Source organism: Oryctolagus cuniculus, chromosome 4, assembly GCF_964237555.1.
Source record: "Oryctolagus cuniculus chromosome 4, mOryCun1.1, whole genome shotgun sequence".
NCBI classification, from domain to species: Eukaryota; Metazoa; Chordata; class Mammalia; order Lagomorpha; family Leporidae; genus Oryctolagus; species Oryctolagus cuniculus.
The window spans coordinates 176,067,483-176,093,003 of record NC_091435.1 but is presented as its reverse complement, the minus strand read 5'-3'; the positions used below and the strand labels follow the sequence as shown (position 1 = coordinate 176,093,003).

General features: G+C 39.5%; 1 protein-coding gene across 5 annotated transcripts in view; it reads left to right on the top strand.

Annotated features, from left to right (window-relative positions):
* Positions 1 to 24,380, top strand: part of LOC138849512 (uncharacterized) — a 70,103-nt gene extending 45,723 nt beyond the window's left edge. For 4 of the 5 annotated variants that reach the window (XM_070073232.1, XM_070073233.1, XM_070073230.1 and 1 more), the window contains 9 exons: positions 8,951 to 9,060; positions 10,215 to 10,404; positions 11,506 to 11,617; positions 13,957 to 14,141; positions 16,674 to 16,835; positions 19,356 to 19,465; positions 20,249 to 20,435; positions 22,386 to 22,497; positions 23,848 to 24,380. In XM_070073232.1, coding sequence (XP_069929333.1) covers positions 8,951 to 9,060; positions 10,215 to 10,404; positions 11,506 to 11,617; positions 13,957 to 14,141; positions 16,674 to 16,835; positions 19,356 to 19,465; positions 20,249 to 20,435; positions 22,386 to 22,497; positions 23,848 to 23,903 — 1,224 coding nt within the window. In that variant the 3' untranslated portion in view covers positions 23,904 to 24,380. Of the gene's footprint in view, positions 1 to 8,950; positions 9,061 to 10,214; positions 10,405 to 11,505; positions 11,618 to 13,956; positions 14,142 to 16,673; positions 16,836 to 19,355; positions 19,466 to 20,248; positions 20,436 to 22,385; positions 22,498 to 23,847 lie in introns of those variants that run through there. The other variant, XR_011388403.1, reaches the window with a different exon arrangement.
* Positions 24,381 to 25,521: the final 1,141 nt, after the last annotated feature.

Here is a 25,521-nt window from a genome sequence, read left to right as displayed (position 1 = left end):
TGCACACCGACCCTAGATAAAACCATGTCAAATAACAAGGGAGTTATTCTAGACTAGTAAAATTACAGGATCATTACCACAATGATTCCTCCACTAAATCATCTATTTGTATATCACACATAACTTTTGTGTCTTATGCTTGTGTTGTGTTCTGGGTACACTACACTGCTCTGCCAATGGTTCAATAACATGGAATCCAGGAAAGCAGTGAGGAGGTAAGATGCAACTACATTTGAGTCTGGCACACATTTGCCAAAAGTGCCCCCAGGCCTGCCAAAATCTCAGAGCCAGCCAGAGATTTAGGACTTCGCTTCTCCAAATGTTGGCATATTCCATGGTATCAAAGTGAATATGTATTTCTCCTTCTGAAGATTATCCCACACCAATGATATATTAGATTAAAAGGATTAGGATTGTGTCCCTTCTCTTCACTGTACTATTATACTCCTCTCTTTATGACAAAGAGTAGATCTTAAATATTAAAATGAAAAAGTCATTTTACTATAAATAAAGTCACTGAAGTACTTTGAAACATTCCTACACATGACCCCTGCTCACCCACCATAATTATGGTTTCATTGGTCAAGACTAGAATAAGCTATCTGTATTCCTCCAGGTGATTTTAGAATGCAGCATGGGCTATATGATTATCTCAATAGATGCAGAGAAAGCATTCGATAAAATTCAACACCCGTTCATGATGAAAACTCTAAGCAAAGTGGGTATAGAAAGAACATTCCTCAATACAATCAAAGCAATCTATGAAAAACCCACAGCCAGCATCCTATTGAATGGGGAAAAGTTGGAAGCATTTCCACTGAGATCTGGTACCAGACAGGGATGCCCACTCTCACCACTGCTATTCAATATAGTTCTGGAAGTTCTAGCCAGAGCTATTAGGCCAAAAAAAGAAATTAAAGGGATACAAATTGGGAAGGAAGAACTCGGACTATCCCTCTTTGCAGATGATATGATTCTTTATTTAGGGGACCCAAAGAACTCTACTAAGAGACTACTGGAACTCACAGAAGAGTTTGGAAAAGTAGCAGGATATAAAATCAATGCACAAAAATCAACAGCCTTTGTATACACAGGCAATGCCACAGCTGAGAAAGAACTGCTAAGATCAATCCCATTCACAATAGCCACAAAAACAATCAAATACCTTGGAATAAACTTAACCAAGGACGTTAAAGATCTCTACAATGAGAATTACAAAATCTTAAAGAAAGAAATAGAAGAGAAAACCAAAAAATGGAAAAATCTTCCATGCTCATGGATTGGAAGAATCAATATCATCAAATGTCCATTCTCCCAAAAGCAATTTGTAGATTCAATGCAATACCAATCAAGATACCGAAGACCTTCTTCTCAGATCTGGAAAAAATGATGCTGAAATTCATATGGAGACACAGGAGACATCGAATAGCTAAAGCAATCTTGTACAACAAAAACAAAGCCAGAGGCATCACAATACCAGATTTCAGGACATACTACAGGGCAGTTGTTATCAAAACAGCATGGTACTGGTACATAAACAGATGGATAGACCAATGGAACAGAATTGAAACACCAGAAATCAATCCAAACATCTACAGCCAACTTATATTTGATCAAGGATCCAAAACCAATTCCTGGAGTAAGGACAGTCTATTCAATAAATGATGCTGGGAAAACTGAATTTCAACGTGCAGAAGCATGAAGCAAGACCCCTACCTTACACCTTACACAAAAATCCACTCAACATGGATTAAAGACTTAAATCTACAACCCAACACCATCAAATTATTAGAGAACATTGGAGAAACCCTGCAAGGTATAGGTACCGGCAAAGACTTCTTAGAAAAGACCCTGGTGGCACAGGCAGTCAAAGCCAAAATTAACTATTGGGATTGCATCAAATTGAGAAGTTTCTGTACTGCAAAAGAAACAGTCAGGAGAGTGAAGAGACAACCGACAGAATGGAAAAAAATATTTGCAAACTATGCGACAATTAAGGCTTGATAACCAGAATCTACAAAGAAATCAAAAAACTCCACAACAACAAAACAAACAACCCACTTAAGAGATGGGCCAATGACCTTAATGACATTTTTCAAAAGAGGAAATCCAAATGGCCAACAGGCACAGGAAAAAATGTTCAGGATCACTAGCAATCAGGGAAATGCAAATCAAAACCACAATGAGGTTTCACCTCACCCCAGTTAGAATGGCTCACATTCAGAATACTACCAACAACAGATGCTGGAGAGGATGTGGGGAAAAAGGGACACTAACCCACTGTTGGTGGGAATGCAAACTGGTTAAGCCACTATGGAAGTCAGTCTGGAGATTCCTCAGAAACCTGAATATAACCCTGCCATACAACCCAGCCATCCCACTCCTTGGAATTTACCCAAAGGAAATTAAATTGGCAAACAAAAAAGCGGTCTGCACCTTAATGTTTATTGCAGCTCAATTCACAACAGCTAAGACCTGGAATCAACCTAAATGCCTATCAACAGTAGACTGGATAAAGAAATTATGGGACATGTACTCTATAGAATACTATACAGCAGTCAAAAACAATGAAACCCGGTCATTTGCAACAAGATGGAGGAATCTGGAAAACATTATGCTGAGTGAATTAAGCCAATCCCAAAGGGACAAATATCATATGTTCTCCCTGATAGGCGACAACTAACTGAGCACCAAAGGGGAAACCTGTTGAAGTGAAATGGACACTATGAGAAACAGTGACTTGATCAGCCCTTGCCCTGACTGTTAATGAACAACTTAATACTTTATCCCTTTTAATATTTTTTTGTTCTACTTAATACTTTTGGTTGAATACTGTAATCAATACAGTTATTCTCAAGTGTTGAAACTTAACTGAAAAGTGATCTCTGTTAAATATAAGAGTGGGAATAAGAGAGGGAGGAGATGTATAATTTGGGACATGCTCAATCGGACTTGCCCCAAATGATAGAGTTAGAAACATACCAGGGGATTCCAATTCAATCCCATCAAGGTGGCATGTTAAATATAAGAGTGGGAATAAAAGAGGGAAGAGATGTGCAATTCGGGACATGCTCAAGATGACTTACCTCAAACAGTAGAGTTAGAAACATACCAGGGGATTCCAATTCAATCCCATCAAGGTGGCATGTACCAGTGCCATCTCACTAGTCCAAGTGATCAATTTCTGTTCACAATTGATCATAATGATAGGACTAAGAGCCAAAGGGAGCACATAAACAAGACTAGTGTCTGCAAATACTAGCTGATAGAATAAAAAAGGGAGAGAACGATCCAACATGGGAATCGAGATACACAGCAGACCCATAGAATGGCAGATGTCCTAAACAGCACTCTGGCCTCTGAATCAGCCCTTAAGGCATTCGGATCTGGTTGAAAAGCCCATGAGAGTATTTCAGGCATGGAAAGCCAAGACACTCTGGCAAAAAAAAAAAAAAAAAAAAAAAAAAAAAAAAAAAAAAAGAAAGACCTCTGTGAGTGAGATCCCAGTGGAAAGAACAGGTCATCAAAGAAGGAGGTACCTTTCTCTGAAGGCAGGAGAGAACTTCCACTTTGACTACGACCTTGTCTAAATATGATCAGCCTTGTCTAAATATGATCAGAGTCGGTGAACTCAGGGGGCTTCCATAGCCTTGGCAGCTCATGACAAGAGCCTAGGGTGATTACTGATGCCATAAACAAGAGTGTCAATTTGTTAAGTTAACAACAAGAGTCACTGTGCACTTACTCCTCATGTAGGATCTCTGTCCTTAATGTGCTGTACATTGAGATTTAATGCTATAACTAGTACTCAAACAGTATTTTTCACTTTGTGTTTCTGTGTGGGTGCAAACTGTTGAAATCTGTACTTAATATATGCTAAACTGATCTTCTGTATATAAAGAGAATTGAAAATGAATCTTGATGTGAATGGAAGGGGAGAGGGAGCAGGAAAGGGGAGGGTTGCAGGTGGGAGGGAAGTTATGGGGTGGGGAGCCATTGTAATCCATAAGCTGTACTTTGGAAATTTATATTCATTAAATAAAAGTTAAAAAAATGAACTTCAAAAAAATAAATAAAATAAAAGTAAATATACAAAAAAAGGTTCTGTAGATATCAGTTAGGTCCATTTAGTTCATAATGTATATTAGCTGTTTATTCATTTACTTTCTGTTCAGTTGTTCTTTCCATTGATGAAAGTCGAAGTGGACTGTTGAAACCCCCCCATTACCATTTTTTTAAGTATATCTGTTCTTTACTATCCATTAACATCTGTTTTACTCTCCTGGTGCTCTGGGTACATATACATTTATTATAGTAACATCTTCCTGTTCAATTGATCCCTTAATCATTATATATTATCCTTCTTCATCTGTTTTAAGAGTTTTTGTGTTAAAGTCTATTTTTATCTGGAATTTGCATAGCTGCATCTGCTCATTTTTGCATTTGGTTAGCACAGAATATTTTTTCCATCCTTTCACTTTCAGTCTGCAGATATATTTGTTGGTGAGAGGTGTTTGTTGTAGAAAGCAAATAGATGGATCTTGTTTTTTATTCCATTCAGCCAGTCTGAACCTTTTTTAAAGATTATTTATTTGAAAGGTAGAGTTACAGAGAGACAGAGTGAAAGAGAGAGAGAGAAAGAGAGAGAGAGAGAGAGATTCCATCTACTAGTTCACTCCCTAAATGGCTACAACAGCCAGTGCTGGGCCAGGCCAAACCCAGGAGCCTAGAGCACCTCCCAAGTCTCCCACATGAGTAGCAAGAGCCCAAACACTTGGGTCATCTTCCCCTGCTTTTTTCCCTTTGTAAGATTTATTTATTTATTTGAAAGGCAGAGCTATGATGAAGTGGTTGGGGGACACAGAGAGAGATCTTCCATCTTAGGGTTCACTCTCCAAAGGGTTACAATCTATAGAGCATGGCTGACACAAAGCCAAAAGGCAGGAGCTTTCTCTGGGTCTCCCACGTGGGCACAGCGGTCCAAGTACTTGGGCAATCTTCCTTTGCTTTCCCAGATGCATTAGCAGGGAGCTGTATCAGAAGTGGAGCAGCGAGGATTTGAACCCACACCCATATGGGACGCTGGCACTGCAAGCAGCAACTTAACCTGCTACACCACAGTACTGGCCCCAGTTTGCATCTTTTAATAGCAGAATTCTTGTCATTTACATTCAAGGTTATCATTGATAAGTAATGACATGGCCCTGTTATTTTTCCATAAATATTTTTATTTTTGGTTTTCCTTTCCTTTGTACTTTTTCTTTTTTTCTTTGTACTTTTTCTAGGAAAATTTTTGCATTCACATTATTTAATAAGAAGGCTTATTTAATAATGAGAAGGCTGAGCGAGTGTTTAAAAGTTATTTCAATTCTCTTTGTTCTGGAAGGCATTTATTTCTCCTTCATATATAAATGGGAGTTTTGTAGGATACAGTATTCTAGGCTGGCAAATTTTTCTTTTAAAATGTAAACTAGTCCCTCCATTCTCTGTTAGCCTGCGCAGTTTCTGATAGAAATCAACTGTGATTCTAATTGCAGGTACTCTGAAGATACTCTGGCATTCCTCTCCTCACATTTTAGAATATTATTTTCATTATGTTTACTGTTGGACCATTGACTACATTGTTTAATGTTGAAGATCATTTCGAGACATGTCTGTTGGGAGTATTATTTACTTCCTGTATTTTGATGTCTCTTTTTTCTTCAAATTAGGGGTCTTCTGTTATTATTTTACTGAATAGGCCTTCTTTTTAAAGATTTATTTATTTTTACTTGAAAGACAGAAATACAAAGTGAGAAGTCTGCTGGTTCACTCTTCAAATGGCCACATTGCACAGAGCTGGGTCCACCTGAAGCCAGGACCAGGAGCTTCTTCTGAATCTCTGACATGAGTTCAGGGTCCCAAGAACGTGAGCCAACTTCCACTGACTTCCCAGGCCACTAGCAGAGAACTGGGTCAAAAGAGGAGCAGCTGAACTAGCACCCATATGTGATGCCAGTGCTGCAGGTAGAGGCTTAACATACTACACCACAGTGTCAGCCCCTAAATAGTCCTTCTAAACCATCCTTTCTTTCCACACCTTCAGGAATTCATAAGATTGGTATGTTGGATCATTTGATAGTGTCCCATGAATCTACAACACTTTAAAATTTCTCTAGTTTATTCTTCTTCTCCTCCTCCTGAGATATTTTCAAAGAATTGTCTTCTAGCTTGGATATTCTTCATTCTGCCTCACCAAGTCTGTGGTTAAGGCTCTCCACTGTACTTTGTTTTGGACATACTGAATGCTTCATTTCTAATATTTCAATTTTATTTCAAAACTTAAATCTCATGGGAAAATTTTTCATCCATAACATGTGTGGATTTCTTTAACACATGAATTTGCTTCTCATTGCCTCTGAGTAATCTTATGAACATTTTTGAGTTATTTTCCAAGCATTTGATCAATCTCTTCATCTTCACATTCTAATATTTAAGTGCAGCTATGTTCGTTTATGGGAGTCATATTGTATTCCTTGTTCTTGTTTCTTTTACTTCTGTGTTTATTTTTAGGAATTTTGTGGAAATCTCATTGAGGTTTCCTCTTATGGGTTTTATCTTTGAACTATGCCTCCATGGCTTAGTGGAGTGTCTGCTTTTTCAGTGAATACCCAGAGGTTTGTCCCAGAAACTCTGGTCAGTTACCAAGGGTGAGGCAAGAATCCGGGTGACAGCCCAGTTGGGTGAGGTAGATCTCCTCTACTGTGGCAATGGAGAGGGTTTGATCACGCCTGTTGGCATAAATCACAGCTTCGCCTCCTGTCTCCCAAGGTAATCAATGTTTGGATTTAGATCACAGTTGATTACTAACCCCATCCATGCTTGTGCATGAACCACACAAAGTATCTGTGGGACTTCAGTGTGAGCACAGAACCTCTCAGTGACCCTCAACAGGCCCTCAGGGAGCTCTGAACCTCTGTCACCAGACAGAGTGATTGCCCAGAGACACAGTTATACCCATTGCCCTATCGTGAAGTTACAGAATTTCCAAGTCAATGAACTCAAGGCTCCCACAGTTTTGGATACAGAGGTTCTGCTCAGTTGTATGAGCCTGCTCTTTCCCCAGAGAGGGCAGTCATTCTCAAAGCCAGCTGCATGTGGGTGCTCCACCTTGGCAGTTTGAACCCTGGAGCCTGAGATTTGTGGAGAGGATGGTGTCACCTCACATTCCTGTGTGGGTGCCTAGCCCCCTGGCAACCCTCACAAACAGACTCAGTGGGGAACACAATCTTTCCCCGCTGGTAAAATCCCCTGGCTACACACATGTACAAGGGTTGCCTGCAGCCTTTACTGATGTCAAAATGGCTCCTATCTGCCAGATCTCAGACACCTTGGAGGGGGTTAGGGAGAAAGAAATGCACTCTTCTTTCACTGTGAGTACCCTGCCCCTTTTGGGGACTCCAGTTCGGACTCAATGCCTGTGTGGTCTGAAGTGTTCTTCCTCAGGTAATATCTCCAGAGTTGGGGCTCACCTGTCTCAGATGCTGGCATATCCCCCAGCCCCCAGCTCAGGAGTCACTTGTGTAGTATTCCTGCTCACTTGAGTTACATTTTTTTTTGACAGGCAGAGTTAGACAGTGAGAGAGAGAGAGAGAGAGACAGAGAGAAAGGTCTTCCTTACGTTGGTTCACCCCCCAAATGGCTGCTATGGCCTGCGTGCTGCGCCAATCCAAAGCCAGGAGCCAGGTGCTTCTCCTGGTCTCCCACGCGGGTGCAGAGCCCAAGCACTTGGGCCATCCTCCACTGCACTCCCTGGCCACAGCAGAGAGCTGGACTGGAAGAGGAGCAACCAGGACAGAATCCGGCCCCCCGACCAGGACTAGAACCCAGGGTGCCAGCACCGCAGGTGGAAGATTAGCCTAGTGAGCCATGGCGCCGGCCCTTGAGTTACATTTTTAATTAAATAAAAATAAAATGAGTGTACCATCACTGGATTATAATCGTGACAGTTGCCTGGATTTATTTCTTCAATATGTTACTGTCAGAAAGATTCATTGATGGGCTCTGTAGTTGAGACCAGTGAAAATGATATTAGTGATGACATTTAAGAACATTTCCCATGCTTACACAGAGAAAGTGTGTGGACCCTGTTTCATGGTACTGACATTGTTCACTAACCATACAAATAGAACAATTTACCAAGACAAAATTCAAGCTTACCCATAACATTGATAGTCTAAGGTCTGAATAATTATAAATCTCAGTTGTGACAAATTTATCTCCTTGTATGGATTGCATTAGTTCCAAAAAGTTGCAAAGAAGAATTTGTAGGAATTCTTGGTGATATATATATACACATATATGTGTATATATATATATGAATTTGATGATATGAGAGAAACTTTGCTTAAAGTAAAAAAAAAGCTGAATTTCTATTATGACAAAAAGATTGAGATTGGTATGACAATTTTTCCTAAGGAGCAAACAGCTCAAGGCAGAGAGCTGCACCCTCCTTTCTCTATTCAAGAGTACTCATGAGTGGGATATTACTTGATTCAGAACCATTCCTGATAAAAGTTAAAACTCTGTGACCAGAAATAAATAGGGAAAATGTATGTGCTTCCTTTTGTGTCAAGATAATAACAGGAGAAAGAGGATGAATCATCATCACTTGTCAGTCTGTATGATTTTCCTGAATTGGCCATAAAGAAGGAGGGTCACGTGATAGGAGATGTTTTCAGTGTCACTGGTACCCCCACTCTGCATTTATGCTGATGCTTTTCATTAGAGAAATGCGAGCCCATGCTTCTGCACACTGAAGGTAGTGGAGAGTTGTATCCAAGCTCTGTGCAGGCCACAGATTGGGTGGTTTTGAAGTATTTGGGGGTCAAATGCTTCATTGTTTTGTGTTTAGGAGACTAACCCATGCATGTTCCATGAGAATAATCCACATTTTTATCTATACTACAAGGATTTACTTCAAAACATACCTGGAAGTGTGTTTACTGCTAACCTGTATGAAAAATTCCTTGGCGTTCTGGATGAAAAGAATGACAAGACCAAGATAGCTATGATTCAGAGGTGAAGATGTGGTATTTATTTTCTTTAGTACGCTGGAATAATGCAACCAACATTCTCTTAGAGAGACAGAAAATTGAATTTTATGTTATTTTATTCACTTTTAAAAAATATATGCATATATAAATATATTTTTAAGATTTATTTATTTACTTGAGAGGCAGATTTACAGACAGAGAGAGGGAGAGATAGAGAGTAAGGTCTTCCATCTACTGGTTCACTCTCCAAATGGCCACAATGGCCAGAGCAGGGCTGATCTGAAGCCAGGAGCCAGGAGCTTCTTCCAGATCTCCCACGAGGGTGCAGGGGCCCAAGCACTTGTGCCATCTCCTACTGCTTTCTACTGCTTTTTTTAACAGAGAGCTAGATTGGAAGAGGAGCAGCCAGGACATAAACCAGTGCCCATATGGGACGCTGGCACTATAAGCGAAGGCTTAACCTATTACACCACAGCGCTGGCTACTGGTTTGTTCGCTTTAATAATCACTTAGACTAACGCTTTCATTTTGTCACATTTGGAGGCCTGTTTATAAACAAAGGCAAATCTTGCTACTGTCATTCTATTCTTATTTTTCTCCTAAAATTATTCTTGATCTTTGTACTCATCCTGAATATAGGGAATAGCTATCAGAGTAAATTCATGGATCAAGCCAGATGTTAGGGGACCAATATACTGGAGATCTTTGTGCAACATTAGCATAAGACTTAGAAAACAAGTGTAGGATAGATGGACAGGAATTGAATTCAAGGAAACATTTTCCTGTGCATTCATAATTGGTTTGAGTTATTAGATACAGGATAACCTTTGATCTCTTGACAGGAGACAGCATTGTTGTGTGACTGTCTTAAAACTCAGAGTACATTGTATTCAACTTCTGTTTTCATTCAGTAGGCTTTATAATTGGCCACATTCTAAAGTGGAAGAATGTTTCAGGTATGCTTCTGTTAACTTAGATATGAATAATATTTGCTGTGTTGAACACAGGATGTAATGGATTCAAAGAAAAGTCACACAAAATATTTTAAGATAATTTGGTACATTTTCTCCACTATTTTTGTTGTATTTTACCAATGGTATAGAAGATTTTTTTCCTGTTTGAGAGGAAAACATCCTGAGTTAAAATTCTTGCTTTAATGATGCCTTTTTCTGTTTTCAGGCTTTTAGCACAGCTGCCCAAACCAAATGTTCATCTCCTGCAATCTCTTTTTCGCTGTTTACACAAGATTTCACAGAAATCACCCTCGAAGGAGATGACAAGTTCTAACCTGGTGTGGTGCATTACCCCAAGTCTTCTATGGCCACCAGTTGCCAGCATTCTAGATATAGGAACGGAATGGGAGAAAAAGGTAATGAGGTGTCTCCCTTTTATTCCCTATGCAATAGTGTTCCCCTATGATCCTGAAATATAGTATGTTAATTCTATTGGAGCATTTTTTAAATGCACATGTTAGGTACTCCTCTGTAGAGGCAATTATTTATCCTTTGTTGCAGTTGTGGGTGGATGAGACATTAGGCAGGGCATTGGGAGCAGTGAGCCATTTTATTCCCATCAAAGAATTAACACATCACATTATAATATAAAACAGAGGAGAAAGTTATACGATGTGATAGAAATGAATTTAGATCTTGGAGTTGGACAAAACAATGTTCAAGTTCCTGTCTCATCTGACATTTAATAATCTTTTCTGGCCAAAGTTTTCTCATGTGAGAAATTTCAGTTGTTACAATACAAGAGAAGCACTGGAGAGTGCCTGGTTGCCCTGGGTGACATGGTTATGTGTCATCGCCTTCCTCTTCTGATTGTGAGCCAGAGATGCCATGTTCCTATTTCATCTCTGCAAGTGGATATGTGAAAGCTCATCAAAGTTCCCAGAGTTCTCAGAACAAGCTAAAGGGGCAGCAACCTGCCAGACAGAACATCAGTCCTTCTCTGAACTCATCCAGAAGGCAAGGATGAGGTGATGCATGCCAGTGCACAGAGAAACATTTCTCTCTCCAACTGGCCACATTCTGGCAGAAAAACACACTGAGATGCTCTCTGTTCTCTAGTTGAGAACAATTAACTCAGGAAATAAGTTTCCAAAATGTGTGTGTGTCCATTTGGTGTCATTTACAAATTTTAGAATAAGAACACACATTTTCACCCCCAAATATCCTGAAAATGATCATATTTGTAAACATGCAGTCATTGAAATAAAAATACTAACAAATTAAAGCCACAAAATGATAATATTAAAGCATTGACTAGAAGTATTTAAAGAATTGTCCACAACTCAGAGAAACAGACATCATTCCGTATTGAAAATAGGTTTATATACTTTATGGCAACTCTGAGTTTTTCAGTTGAGTTTCACATTTTTGTTTGATCCAATATTCATATATAAAACATGATTTATAATGATGCCAAATGTAAAAGTACAACACCTTTTTGGTCCTTTGTGTTATAGGTTGCTCTTGTACAATTCTTGCTTGACCACTGCTTCAAGATATTTGGAAGCAGCCTTACTTCCACCATCAGAAAGCAAACAAAATATAGGAAACACTACCTAGAAGTTTCAGGTAACATCATTCGTTTAACTACCTTTGCAGACAAGTAGATGAAAATACTTTTGGGATCATTAGAAGTCTAAACATTGTCTTCTTTGAGGTCCTGAGCATGCCCTGAGGGCAATGATACAGGGCCCAGGAGTCCACCTATTTCTTCATTGCAGGCTATCCCACAGACTCCAAACTTATACATACAGGGTAGTGGAAATGTATAATGAGGTACCTGATTTCCAGATCATTAAGAGACTTCATATTCTATGATACAGTACCTGTATCATAAGGGAAACCCTACCATTTGAGTGTATCTCAAAAAGTACCTATATGAATAGAATTTATGTATGCATGAGTTTATTTTCTTAATTATTTGGATAACAGAGTGGGGGCTGGTATTGTGGTATAGTAGGATAATTGTTGCTATGGAACCAGCATCCTACTGCATGCTCAAGTCTCAGCTACTCAGCTTCCAACCCATCATACTCCTTTCTTAAAAGATTTATCCATTTATTTATTTGAAAGTCAGAGTTACACAGAGAGAGGGGGAGAGGCGCAGAGAGAGAGAGGTCTTCCATCTGCTGGTTCACTCCCCAAATGGCCACAATGGCCGGAGCTGCACCGATCCAAAGCCAGGAGCCAGGAGTCTCCTCCAGGTCTCCCATGTGGGTGCAGGGGCCCGAGGCCCTGGGCCATCTTCCACAGCTTTTCCAGGCCACAACAGAGAGCTGGACTGGAAGTGGAGCAGCCAGGACTCAAACTGGTGCCCACATGGGATGAGGGCACTGGAGGCGGTGGCTCCACCCACTATGCTACAGCGCCAGCCCCCATCATACTGTTAATGTGGCTGCTACATCACCAGAAAATGGGACAAGTGCTTCAGTACCTGCCACCTATGTGGGAGATCAAAGGTGGGTTTCCTGGGTCCTGGCTTTGCTTGGCCCAGTCCTCATTGCTACAGCCATTGACGGAAGGATTCAGTTGGTAGATCTCTCTCTCTTTTTCTCTCTCTCTCTCCTCTCTGTGTCACTCTGCCTTTCACATAAATAAGTGAATAATCATGAAAAATACAGAGGAACAGACACCTGGATGGATATAGGGTCTGCCAGTTCACACCCAAAATGACTGTACTTTGTGGGATGGGCTAGACCAAAGTGGGGAAGGGACTTAATCCTGGTATCCTGCCTATGTGGCAGCAATGCAGATCCTTAAGAATTAACTTTGGTTTCATTATTTTGGTGGAAAAGTGATAGAGGATGAGTTGAAGGAGACTTAGTATGAATGCATGTGATTATGAAATTTAGCTTGATTTGGGGCCGGCACCATGGCTCACTTGGTTAATCCACCTCCTGCGGCGCTGGCATCCCATATGGGTGCCAGTTCTAGTCCCAGCTGTTCCTCTTCCAGTACAGCTCTCTGCTGTGGCCAAGGAGGGCAGTGGAGGATGGCCCAAGTGCTTGGGCCCTGCACCCACATGGGAGACCAGGAAAAAGCACCTGGCTCCTGGCTTCAGATTGGCGCAGCGCCGGCAATAGACGCCATTTGGGGAGTGAACCAAAGGAAGGAAGACCTTCCTCTCTGTCTCTCTCACTGTCTAACTCTATCTGTCAAATAAATTTAAAAAAAAGAAAAGAAAGAAATTTAGCTTGATTTGAATACAAAATGACTTTGTATTCATTTGAAAAGATGTATGAATCATGAACCCACTGATTACCATTAATGTAAAGATACTTGCCCCTCAGCATACTAAACACCTATTTTATTTATTTATTTGAGAGGTAGAGTTACAGACAGTGAGAGGGTCTTCCATCCACTGGTTCACTCCCCAAATGTCTGTAATGGCCAGAGCTCACTCATCTGAAGCCAGGAGCCAGCAGCTTCTTCTGGATCTTCCATGTGGGTGCAGGGCCCCAGTGCTTGAGCCATCTTCAACTGCTCTCCAAGGCCATAGCAGAGAGCTGGGTTGGAAGAGGAGCAGCCAGGAGTAGAACCAGGGCCCAGGGATGCTGGCGCTGCAGGCAGAGGATTAACCTACTGTGCCACCAAGCTGGCCACTAAGCACTTCTTAATGCAGTACAACAGATTGTAGCTGGAACTGTCTAGAAAGTATTCCCACAGTACGAACTGAACCTGAGTCTTTCAAGTCTGGGTTTCACTACCAATTCATGAGAGGTGGGGAGACAAGAATAGATCCACAACACATGAGTGCTTTGAACCAATTTCAGTATGTAGACCTTTCATCACAACCACTGCTCATTGCTTTTTCTAGCAATTTCTGGAAACATGCAGTCATCTGGAAATGATGGAAATGAGATTCCATTAATTGAACTCTCCCTCCAAACTTGTGCCTTATTCCTCAGATCCTCAGCTGAAGCCAGCTCAAAAACAACATTCCATTAAAAAGTGGCTAACTCCGCGTGTTTTGGGCAGAAATCAAAACAGGGTGGCACCAGAACCCGCTCGGCCCACAGCCCACCAAGCACAGCTATTTGGATCACTCTTACAAGATGTGTGTGAAAACGGCAAACTTCCAAAGTCAATTTTGGTAAGTCTCAGTTTGGTCTTCTACAGTCAAACATTGTTGAAGAATAGATTCGTCATCCATGCCTGTCTCCAAATTGACAAATCATTGAGCAACGACCTACTTTGGCTGGCATTTTTTTCAATGCAAAATAATCTGATTTACATATTGCCCTGTGGTGACATGTAGTAAACAAATAAAAACAGATAGAAACATTTCTCTTGTCAATGTCACTGGCTTCAGCAAAATCTCCCATACACCTGTACAAATTGGTCTGAGTGTCTCTCAATAGCAGTGAGCCCACCTCCCCTCACATTATCCTCTTGGCATCTTCAGTATTTAAATCCTTTTCTAACTCAAAATATCTTTTTATTTCCTCTCAACCAGACTATTCAGTCTTACAACTGAACACCTCTATCTTTGATTTCATGTTTGTCGCTCCCCCACTCGCGGAGGAGCGGCACCAACGAGCTCTCCGACCCACTCTCTCAGGGGGCCCCGCATGTTGTCTCTCTCCCCCTTTTAAAGTCCTCTCCTACCAATCCGTGCTCTGCTGCCCACGTGCTGAGCACACCGCTCTCCTCCAATCAGAGGTTGGATCAGGAATCAGCTAATTGACGAAGCAGCTGTGTAAGATGTCTTTACTCCCTCTCAGCGCCATATGGTGGGAGATCAGACTCATAGAGTTAGTTTCAGTCCACAGTCTCAGTACTTATTTGTCTCCCAGGCATCCCGCCATGTTGCGGGAGACGGACCCTGCTCCCCACAGATCCCCCTTCTTTTTATTCTTTGTGGCATTGATACGCACCTGTCTTCGGTGCCCCACGGCGCATACTCTGCTCTGCTAGAGCTGCCCGCAGGTGCTTATCGCCCTAGGCAGTCCGAATCCGAGTCCTCTCATCGCCATGTTGTGGGGAGGCTTTCTTATTTCTATTTTATTTCTCTCTATTCGGCTTTCTTCCCCCCCCCCCCACCCCCGGCGGCTTTTTTCCCCGCAGCTTTCTTTCTCTCCCCACGGCTTTCTTCCCGCAGCTTTTTGTCTGTCTCTCTCTCCCCCGCAGCTTTTCCAAATCACAGCCTAGCTTTAGTCTCTGCTACAGTTTAGCTTTCGTCTCCGCTACGGCCTAGCTTCCTCATGGCTTTTCATCTCTCTCTCTCCGGTATTTTCCCGGCTTTTATTTTTCTCCCTTCTCCTTCCCAGCTTTCTCCCAGCAGTCCGTATCCGAGTCACAGCACCACTTGTCGCTCCTCCGTGGGCTCGCGGGAGAACAACAATGTTTCTCTCAACTGTTTGAACATAAAAAAAACTCATCTACTGGCATGACTTTGTTCTTCCATTCTAGCAGAACTTGCCAGTTTAAAGGTACAAATTTGGACATTTATCACCGAAAAATACAAGATTATAATGCCAGCAATAGCATCTATAGCATTTCCAGTGTCTCTCTCTGTTCACTACATGATGTAGGGAATTTCAGTCTCCATTTAAAAAATTCATCATGTTAAGTACATCATAAATATGCTAGTCCTTCCCTCTTTCAGCATTAATGCAAAGCAAATATATGAATACGATCATCTCTACCCTCATGGAAGGGATAAAGGAAAGCCTTAATAATGTATTGTGCCCCATATCACTGAGCAAATAAATGTCATATTGATTCAAAATGCCTTAAGATACCCTACTCTGACACTCTCTTTTTTCACTGAACACAATATGAAATGAAAGATCAGTGAGAAGGTAATCTAATGAGAAAAGGCTTTGAGATGAAACAGGTTTCAACTTTTTTTTTTTTGAAAGGCAGAGTGGACAGTGAGAGAGAGAGACAGAGAGAAAGGTCTTCCTTTTTGCCGTTGGTTCACCCTCCAATGGCTGCCTCGGCCAGCACGCTGAGGCCAGCGCACCGCGCTGATCCAAAGGCAGGAGCCAGGTACTTCTCCTGGTCTCCCATGGGGTGCAGGGCCCAAGCACTTGGGCCATCCTCCACTGCACTCCCGGGCCACAGCAGAGACAGAATCCGATGCCCCGACCAGGACTAGAAGCCGGTGTGCCAGCACCGCAAGGTGGAGGATTAGCCTAGTGAGCCGCGGTGCCGGCCTCAACTTTGTTACAAAGGAGAATTGGAATTAGTGATGTATAGGAATGGGGTATGTAATCTATCCCGGGGGATAAAACTTAGAAATTGGTCTAGTAAAAAGATGTCTGCACTTAGAGATTATAAGGATATTCAGAATGAATGAGCACAAAATGATAACTTATGATAGGATGACTCCACGGAGGATTTGAAGCAAAGAACTTGGATTTAAATGTATAAATCCCCTGGGAAAGAACCGATTGTGAACTCAAGCATCAAGGATGTTTTATTTTATGATTATGGACTATAAATATGTATGATTGATGGTACAAAAAGTAATCAGACACCAAATGGAATTTTTTAAAGTTGATTCCATTCCATACCTTACAGATCTGTAACCTTGTGTACTCTTGTCAAACAAGGTTATGCTTGAGCTGTGCTCCTGCTATGAGATGTGATGCATTTATTTCATTTATCTTACACACAGGATATGCTTTACTTCATTGATTTGAAGGGTTCCATCACAGAGGGCATATTCAAAAAATGTGTCAATGGCCAAGCATATAGAACCCTCAGAGAAAAACTGAATTCTGGGGAAGAGGTAGATTGGATGACTGAATCACCTTATGTCGTGGCAACTGTTTTAAAGGTAAGAAAGTGTCTGTGAACAGAACTGAAGCCATTATGATGGATCTTCTCTACCATGATCGCTCAATAACAATATTAGACCAAAATATTTAGATCCTGTAAAACATGTTACAAACTACACAAGAAGGAGCCACTCATTTGGTTATTCAAAACCCCAGGGGATGCATATGTTTTCCTTGATGATCAGAGAAACTATGCTGATGTTATTCATCCTCAGTACCCTATATCAAAAAAAATCAAAGCGTCATTAATACTATTCATAAAAGAAGATCAAAACATGCCCTTTTATATTCAGAATGCTGACCAAGATGCATCCTGCATTTGTTGACATTCACAATTTCCAACAAAGGCACAATTTCCAAAAGAAAACTTCTATCAACATGTTGGATCAGTGAGCTATTGTAAGCACACAGTTATCTTCCAGTGATTCAATACATGGTTACATGAGCCATCAAAACCTCCATTGATTTTATCATCCTGCTTTTGCCTATCTCCTATGCCTTCACTTCCAAGCTGACATGGGAAAAGATGGTTTCATTCACTCACTTTTACCTCCTCTGGTATACTGCTTAGTAGTTACCATGTTTACCACACTATCCGTTGCATAGAGGAACTTGTACCCACCACAAGTTTGTAATGATAATTCTGACTAAAAATGTATGTGTGGTAGCCTCAATTGTTTGGACTTCTGAACATTCAGTTGATGTCTATGTAAGGTAAATCCACTTTGAAATGACAAAGCTAAATCACAGATATGCAGGTCCAATTCTATGCAAGGTAATATAAAAAATAAAAACGAACTGAATGAATCCATTTTGAAACTTGTTGACAGCAGTGCACAAATAGTCAGACAATGATCAGAATACAAACCAGTTTTGAAAGTTACGTTGGGATGAGAAACTTGGGCTTTCCTTTTGCCCATTCCTATTTGACCGTAAGATAAGTTGTCATAGATTGATAATGACTTGTTTGATTACTATTGTGCTCTGACCAAAATAATAGAAACAAGTTAAATATTACCCTTTGTATGGTAATGTATGGTGAAATGGATTTCATTTTCCAGCCAGACTCAGAAGTATCTCTCTGATTTTGCATCTGGTCCTTGGTAGTACCATGTTATGTAAGTAGCAGATAGGTATGGACTTGAACTTGTTTACATGGTCAGGACCACATTGATTTTGCCACCCAAGTGCCTAGATGCTGAGACCCTGCAGAAAATACTTTCAGTACATTCTGCTTGGGCTGTGATTTGGTTTAACTTACCAACTTAACATGTGGGATCTGGGTCATGGGATCCAGAACACCAGAGAGAAAACACTGGTTGTAAGTGCATGTTAGTGTGGTGCACACCCATCAAATGTGCCTCTGCATCTACCAAACCCTCACAGACAGGAAGAGCTTAAGGATTACTTTACTCCAAACATGGGGCCCACTCCATGGGAATGCAGTAGACACATAGAACTGCAATAGACTGTTCCACACTGGTGACATTATAAATGTACTAGAGGACTGGTACTGTGGCTCTTTTCTTCATTCCTCTATCCTCAGTCCTCCAAACTGTATCTGTGACAAAGACTACCACAGTGAACATTGGAGTGAGTACACCATCACTGGGCTACATTCACGACAGTTGCCTGGAGGCATTTCTTCAGTCAGTTACTATCAGGATGTTTCATGAGTTCTATAGTGATTCCAATTCAAATAAAATGAGTAAGGCAATGTGATAACTTCCTCTCATGCTTACGCACACTCCCTGAAGTCCCATGTGTTCAAGGTCATGGTATTATCAAAATCAGTCACATATGGACCAATTTTTCATGACACCTCATAGGAAACAACGCTGATATACCAAAGCATGGAATTATGATATATCTCAATTATGATTACATTTCTTTCTTGCGGGTATTGTACATGTATCAACCAAAGAGTTGTAATGAAGAACCTGTAAATAAATATAGAACTTTGGTAACTTGTGCAAGAACCTGCTTAATAGCAGAGAATGGGTTGTCTATAAAGAAGGGTGAGGATATTATGAGAATTTTGTTCTAAGGAGAAAACACAACGCAAATCAGAAAGTGCCATTCTCACTTTCCATGTGTAAGTGAATGCATGTATCATTGTGGGTATTTATTTCATTTGCTCCAGAATCTCTGCAGCTAAAAATTAAAATCACAGGGCCTGAAAAACAGGCAAAATATGTGATTATTACTTGTCAAGAACTAGCATAAAGGTGATTCATCACCAGATCTTGTCAGTTTGTAAAAGTTGGCTAAAATGCACACCAACAGGGAGTGTGGGGTAATGGGAGAATTTGTCTTCATTCTCAACACTCCCCAGATACTGATTTTCATGTTTGTGTTATTGGACTAAGTCCAAGCCCCTGCTTCTGCATGTACAAGTCATGGAAGAATTGTAACCAAACTCTGTAGACACAACTGCATGCTTTAAGTAAATGCTTTCTCAGTAGGTTAGCCAAAGAATGTTTTCCATGAGAATAATAATATTTTTCAATCTGTGTAAGGATTTTCTCCAAAGTATACCTGGAAGCTTGTTTACGACCGAGCTGTATGAAAAATTTATTGGTGCTATGGATGAAGGGAATAAGAAGGCCAGGATTTCCATAATTCTCAGGTGATGATGTAATTAATACCTATTCCCCTGGATATGTCTGAAAAACACAACCAGTGCAAACTTGGAAAAATATCAGCTTCTGTTTTATCAATTTATCGAGTCAACTCATGACTTAGGAAAAGGACTTCATTGGGTGATACACGTGGAGGCTAGATTAGAAAGGAAAGGAGGCCTTGATATTGTCAGTGAGTCCATGTTTCTCTCTTATTATGAACCTGGAGGACTTGACCTTTGTACACATCTTGGACTATAATATATTTATACAAAAAGAAATCCTTTGGTTCAATGCACATGTAAGAGAATTGACCAGTGTTCTTTGTGTAACATTGTCAACATAGACCCACCAGTCTACTGGAGCTCAGGAATTGAATTCACTGAAAAATTTTCAAACATATTCATACCTCGAGTGAGTTTCTAAGATAACTGATAGCCTTTGAGTGCTTGCCACAAAGCAATGTTGCTTTGCTACTACCTTATAAACCTAAGGAAACCATTCTATGCAATTTTTGTTATTAACAGATTTTCAGTTTGGCACATTCTGGAATGCCAGATATTTTAAATATATTTATGTTATATTAGCTATTTATAATATTTACTCAATTTAAGACATGATATAATGTATTCACAGAAACATTGAAGACAATATTTTGATGATACTGATATATTCTTCTCTATGTTCATTTGTTTTGTCAATAGTGACCAAAACAATGTGCTCCATTTTGTATGTGAGTGCAAGGTTCTGAGTTAAATTCTTGCTTTATGAGTATCTCTTTCTGTGTTTAGGCTTTTAGATCAGCTGCCCAAAATGAATTTTCATCTCTTAGAATGCTTATTCACGTGTTTATACAAGATTGCACATTCACCACTCAATAATATGACATCGTCTGATTTGTCACTGTACATGACCCCAAGCCTTCTTTGGATACCCATTTCCAGAAACTCAGAAAGAGGAATGGAATGGCAGAGAAAGGTAATGTCTCTACTGTGAATCTGAAATCCTATGTATTAATTCTGAGGGACCATTTTTAATTGCATTCTTTAAGTACTGCTCTGAAGGGAAAGAGTCATTCATCCATTTGGCAACTGTGGGCAGGTGGTATATTCACCAGGACACTGAGTGCACTGAGTCACTCCACCTTTCTCATGAAGGATTCAGTCACTAGAGACATACGACCACAGAGAGCAATGTCATACCATGTGCTAGAAATGACTCAGACATTGAGGTTGGACAAAACAAGGTCAAGGCTGGGTTTCACCACTGAAGATTGCGCAACAGTATACAAAATTTCCATTTTAGACATTCTTATCTAAGTAATGTCAATTGTATTGACAGCAGGAACCAGGTGACACAACCAAGGTGGCCTGAACAAAAGTGGTCACCTGCATGTAGCTTATGTCGCTCCCCCTCTTCGTGGAGGAACGACACAGGACCCTGCGCTGTTCTTTCGTCTGCTCGGCCCTCCCCGGGTTTGCTGCTGGTTCTTCCCGGGTTGGCTACTATCCCTTCTACCTCCGTGGAAGGGCAGTTCCCCCTAGCCACATTCCCCACTTCCGCAGGGGAGCGGCACACCGCCAGCCGGCTTTCTCGGGGGCTGCACGGGTGTTCCTTCAGCTAGATGTTCCCCTTAGATGTTCCCTGGTGCATGCCGTCTCTCTCCTCCTTTATAGTCCTCCTCCGCCAATCCCAACTCGGCTGCCCACATGCCGAGTACGCTGCTCTCCTCCAATCAGGAGCAAGTCCTACAGTTTATTGGTTGAACTGGAGGCAGCTGTGCGGAAGCTGTTTACTTCTCTCCCAGCGCCATATTGTGGGAGAGCAGATGCATAGAATAAGTCTTAATTCCAGTAACTCAGTCCAGTCCGGATTGCTCCCCACAGCTTATTCTGCTGATTGTGATTCATTAAGAGAGATGGCAGGTTCTGATTCCATCTCTGCTGGTGGATTATAAAAACTAAGAACATCCCATGGAATCACAACAAGCAAGGTTGAGGGGAGGCAGTACAATGCACAAGGAGAAACCACAGTTAGGCAGGCAGAAATTTTCCTTCAACATTCTCCTTTCTTGTTGAAAAGATTCACTGATGCTCTGTTTGCCAAACGGAGGATACTTTACTTAAGAAGGGAATTTCCCACGGATGTTTTTGTTGGGTATGTTACAAATTTGGGAATGGTGATATATATCTTCACTTCAAATATCATTAGGAAGACTTATTGGAAATGATACTATCTGTAAACAGGTAGTCAATGAAATAAAAGTGCAAATAATTTGAACCACAAATGATAATGGTAATGTACTGATAAGAAGTATTTATTTTTATTTATATTTTTGTAAATGTAAAGAGATTTAATGTAGTTTATAGAGACAATTATAAAAATATAATGAATCCTTCCTTCCTTACATCTTCCCTTTCTTTCTTTTTTTAGTTTTTGTGATATTTCTATTACTTTATACCAAAAGGCTTATTGCTCCACTAAATTAACAGTTCAAAAAATAAAAACAAAAAGACCACTCTTTTGCATGAAAAAAGAGAAGGGCTATAAACAATTATCAGATTGAAAGATCCCAATTTTACAATACAAGTAAAATTTTATATTCTATATATTAACTATCACAAATCAGAGAAAACATTTTGTTTCTTTTTTGAGTCTGACTTACTGCACTAAGCATATTGATATCTCATTGCACCCATTTTGTTTCAATGGTCAGGACTTTATTCTTTTTAAAAGATTTGTGCCCAAGTACTCTGGATTTTTCATATAATTTCATACAGAAAATGGGTTCATATATTTTATGTCAACTCATTTGTTTTAGAATTCTAAATGACATATTTTTGTGGGTTATAAGATTCTTATGTGTTTTATGATTTATAGCAATGTCAAATGTAAAAGTGCATTCTCTTGTTGCCCTTCATCTAACAGGTTACTCTTATACAATTTCTAATTGATAACTGCAAAAATATTTTCGGACATAGACTGACCTCCTGCATGGGAGGACACACAAAATATGAGGACACCTTCCAGGAACTTTCAGGTATAATGAATCATTTAACTTCCCTTGATTACAAATGGAGACAACCGCTGGGTCATGAGAGATTCTTATACAGTGTCTCCCTTGGAGTTTACGGCATGTCCAAAGGGCAGTGAGGCGGGACCCAGGAACCCTTCTGCTCCTTGTTCAAAGTATGACTCATAGGTCAAGGATAGTTTTCACATTGTTGTGAGATAAAGAAAAATGTAAAGTGATGCACTGGATTTCAGAAAATAGTGTCAATTCTAGCTGCCTCAAGATACATCACATTGTATGACATAGGGGCTAGGATCCTACAACAGGTAGGTGGAACCCTGTATGAGATTATCTCAGCAAGTATGAAGATCAATGGAATTTAAAATGTTAGTTTCTTAAAATTTATTAAGTTAAGACAGAAACCCTCTGGGAGAGAGAGATCCCTTTCACTGGTTTGTTCCTCTATGGAATATATCATGTAGGGTTGCACTGGTCCAAAGTCAGAAGCAAGGAGCTTACTGAAGCTTTCCCCCATGGGTAGAAGGAATCCAGGTAATCCAGTCAACACTACAGTTTTATCTTATTTTCATGGAAAATATTTTGAAATTCAGGCCTTGTTTTTTCATATTTACTTTCCATATACAGGGAAAATCATTTTTTGAACCAATACACTTTTGTCAGCAAAATATAATAATTCCATTTTTCACAAGGAGTTTGAAGTTCTCTGTACATATAATCAGTGTGCTCCAGATTAAACTCAACTAAGGGGCTCACAGCACTGCCTTTTAGTTTCCTTCCCCCTTCTTACTCAGTGAGCCCTGAGGCCCATGGATATTCTCAATAACCATGGAAAAGTTTCTGAGAGAATCACAGTCCTTGAGCAGAATAGCCTCTGTTCTGATGGTCTGCTTTCCAAAATGTGAAACATTGTGCCATATTTTTCTTGCTACATTGACGTCACCTTGTTCTCTGTCAGCCTCAGTTTTTGACCTCTAAAATAATGATAAAAGCAATACCTAAATTTTAGGATTGCTTTAAGGGATGAATGAGATAGTGGCTGAAAATAATTTAATTGGGATAAAAGGAGAATTCATAGGGCTACTAGAGTTTTTTTTTTTTTTTTAAACTTAAACTAGTACTAGTCAAATCTAGCCAGTGATAGCCTACAGGTTCTCCATTTAATAGGGTAGAGTTCAGGTGAAATTTTTGAGGATATCTATTTTGGTTCCTTCACATTTGTGCCCTTTCCTGACTTTATGACATTCACCTCATTGCTTAGGAGAAATATGTAGGAAAATCCAATTCATTAGCAAGTGGGAGGACTGTAGAATTTGAGACTATAGGTAGTAAGGCAACATTTTGTTTTTCATTCAACAGAGAAAATGGAGCTATCTGTTGACTCTGAGCTCATGGAAGTCCCATACATCGACTAGAAGACCCAAATACGGAAGGATGGAAAGGCCACATCTAGTATGGGCCCATGTAACTCTGTATTCTACTTTCTGAACATCTACATACTTACATATGATTTTTTTAACCATACACTTCTTTTCACATTATTCTAAGACCATTTTAAAAATATTTATTGGAATTTTCTAAATTTAGTTGACATCTTAAACTTGTTTCTAGATAAAATGGATTTCTTGGTAAAAGACTGGTCATGAGACACCTGAAAATCAGACCAACTTTTTGCTTCATGTTTAACATTACTTGATCTTAATGGAACATTCAGTGAGCAGCTTCTAACATATGAGCTCATCTTGTTAGATCTTAGTTTTACCATCACCCATACACAAGGGAGACTTGAAATGGTTCCTTCGAAAATGGTATAGAAAGATTAAATGAAAAACAACAAAAATAGAATTTAACAGAGGAGTTTTTTGGTCAAAAATTTTTAAAGTCATGCAAATATTTCTGATAAGATGTATTTTCACAAACATTTTCACAATGCATGAAAATATTTTTGAAAATACATCTTATCAGAAATATTTGCATGACTTTAAACATTTTTGACCAAAAAACTCTTCTGTTAAATTCTATTTTTATGCTTTTCATTATCTTCTTACACCACTCTCTGTGTACTGTTTACTTTTCCCTAGACAAATTTGAGAACATCTTCCAACCAAATTTTTTTAATATTTCCAGTACTAACTTATTTTTCATCAACTGAAATTCCATTTAACAGATCAGCTTGTACATTCCTTTATGTTATATACATATAATTTTAAATATACAGATGACATCCCAAAAACCAAAGGAATCTTTCTGAACGAATAGGCTTCCTAGACAAATTCATGACCTGAATCATTTAAAAATATTCAAGACTCACAGTATATCTTGTAACTGTAAATGGAACCACAAAATGACAGATACATAAAAGTGCCTTGTTTCAAAAAACTCTGTTGTGCCACATATATTCAAATGTTCATTAATAATGTTCATTTATACCTATTTGTTAATTAATATCTATTTGACTCTTTATTGATACCTATTAATACCTATTTGACTGTTCATTAATACCTATTTGACTCTTCATTAATACCTGTTTGACTTATTGTTAATACCTATTTGACTATTTATTCATGAATATTTGACTCTTCATTAATACCTATTTGACTTATTGTTAATACCTATTTGACTATTCATTCATGAATATTTGACTCTTCATTAATACCTATTTGACTTATTGTTAATACCTATTTGACTATTCATTCATGAATATTTGACTCTTCATTAATACCTATTTGACTCTTCGTTAATACCTATCTGATTCTTCATTAATACCTATTCGACTATTCAGTAATACTTGTTTGACTTACCGTTAATACCTATTTGACTATTCATTAATGAATATCTGACTGTTCATTAATATCTACTTTATAAAATTCCAATTTTATCTTTATTAGATAAAGGATTTAAAGATCAAATATGGAGACAACTAAAAATATGAATTACTGTTATTCTGAAAGTGTTAATTTTTCATGTGACTAAAGTATGAAATTAGAACTATCCTCCAAAAATCTCAAATATTTTATAGAGCAAGAAACACAG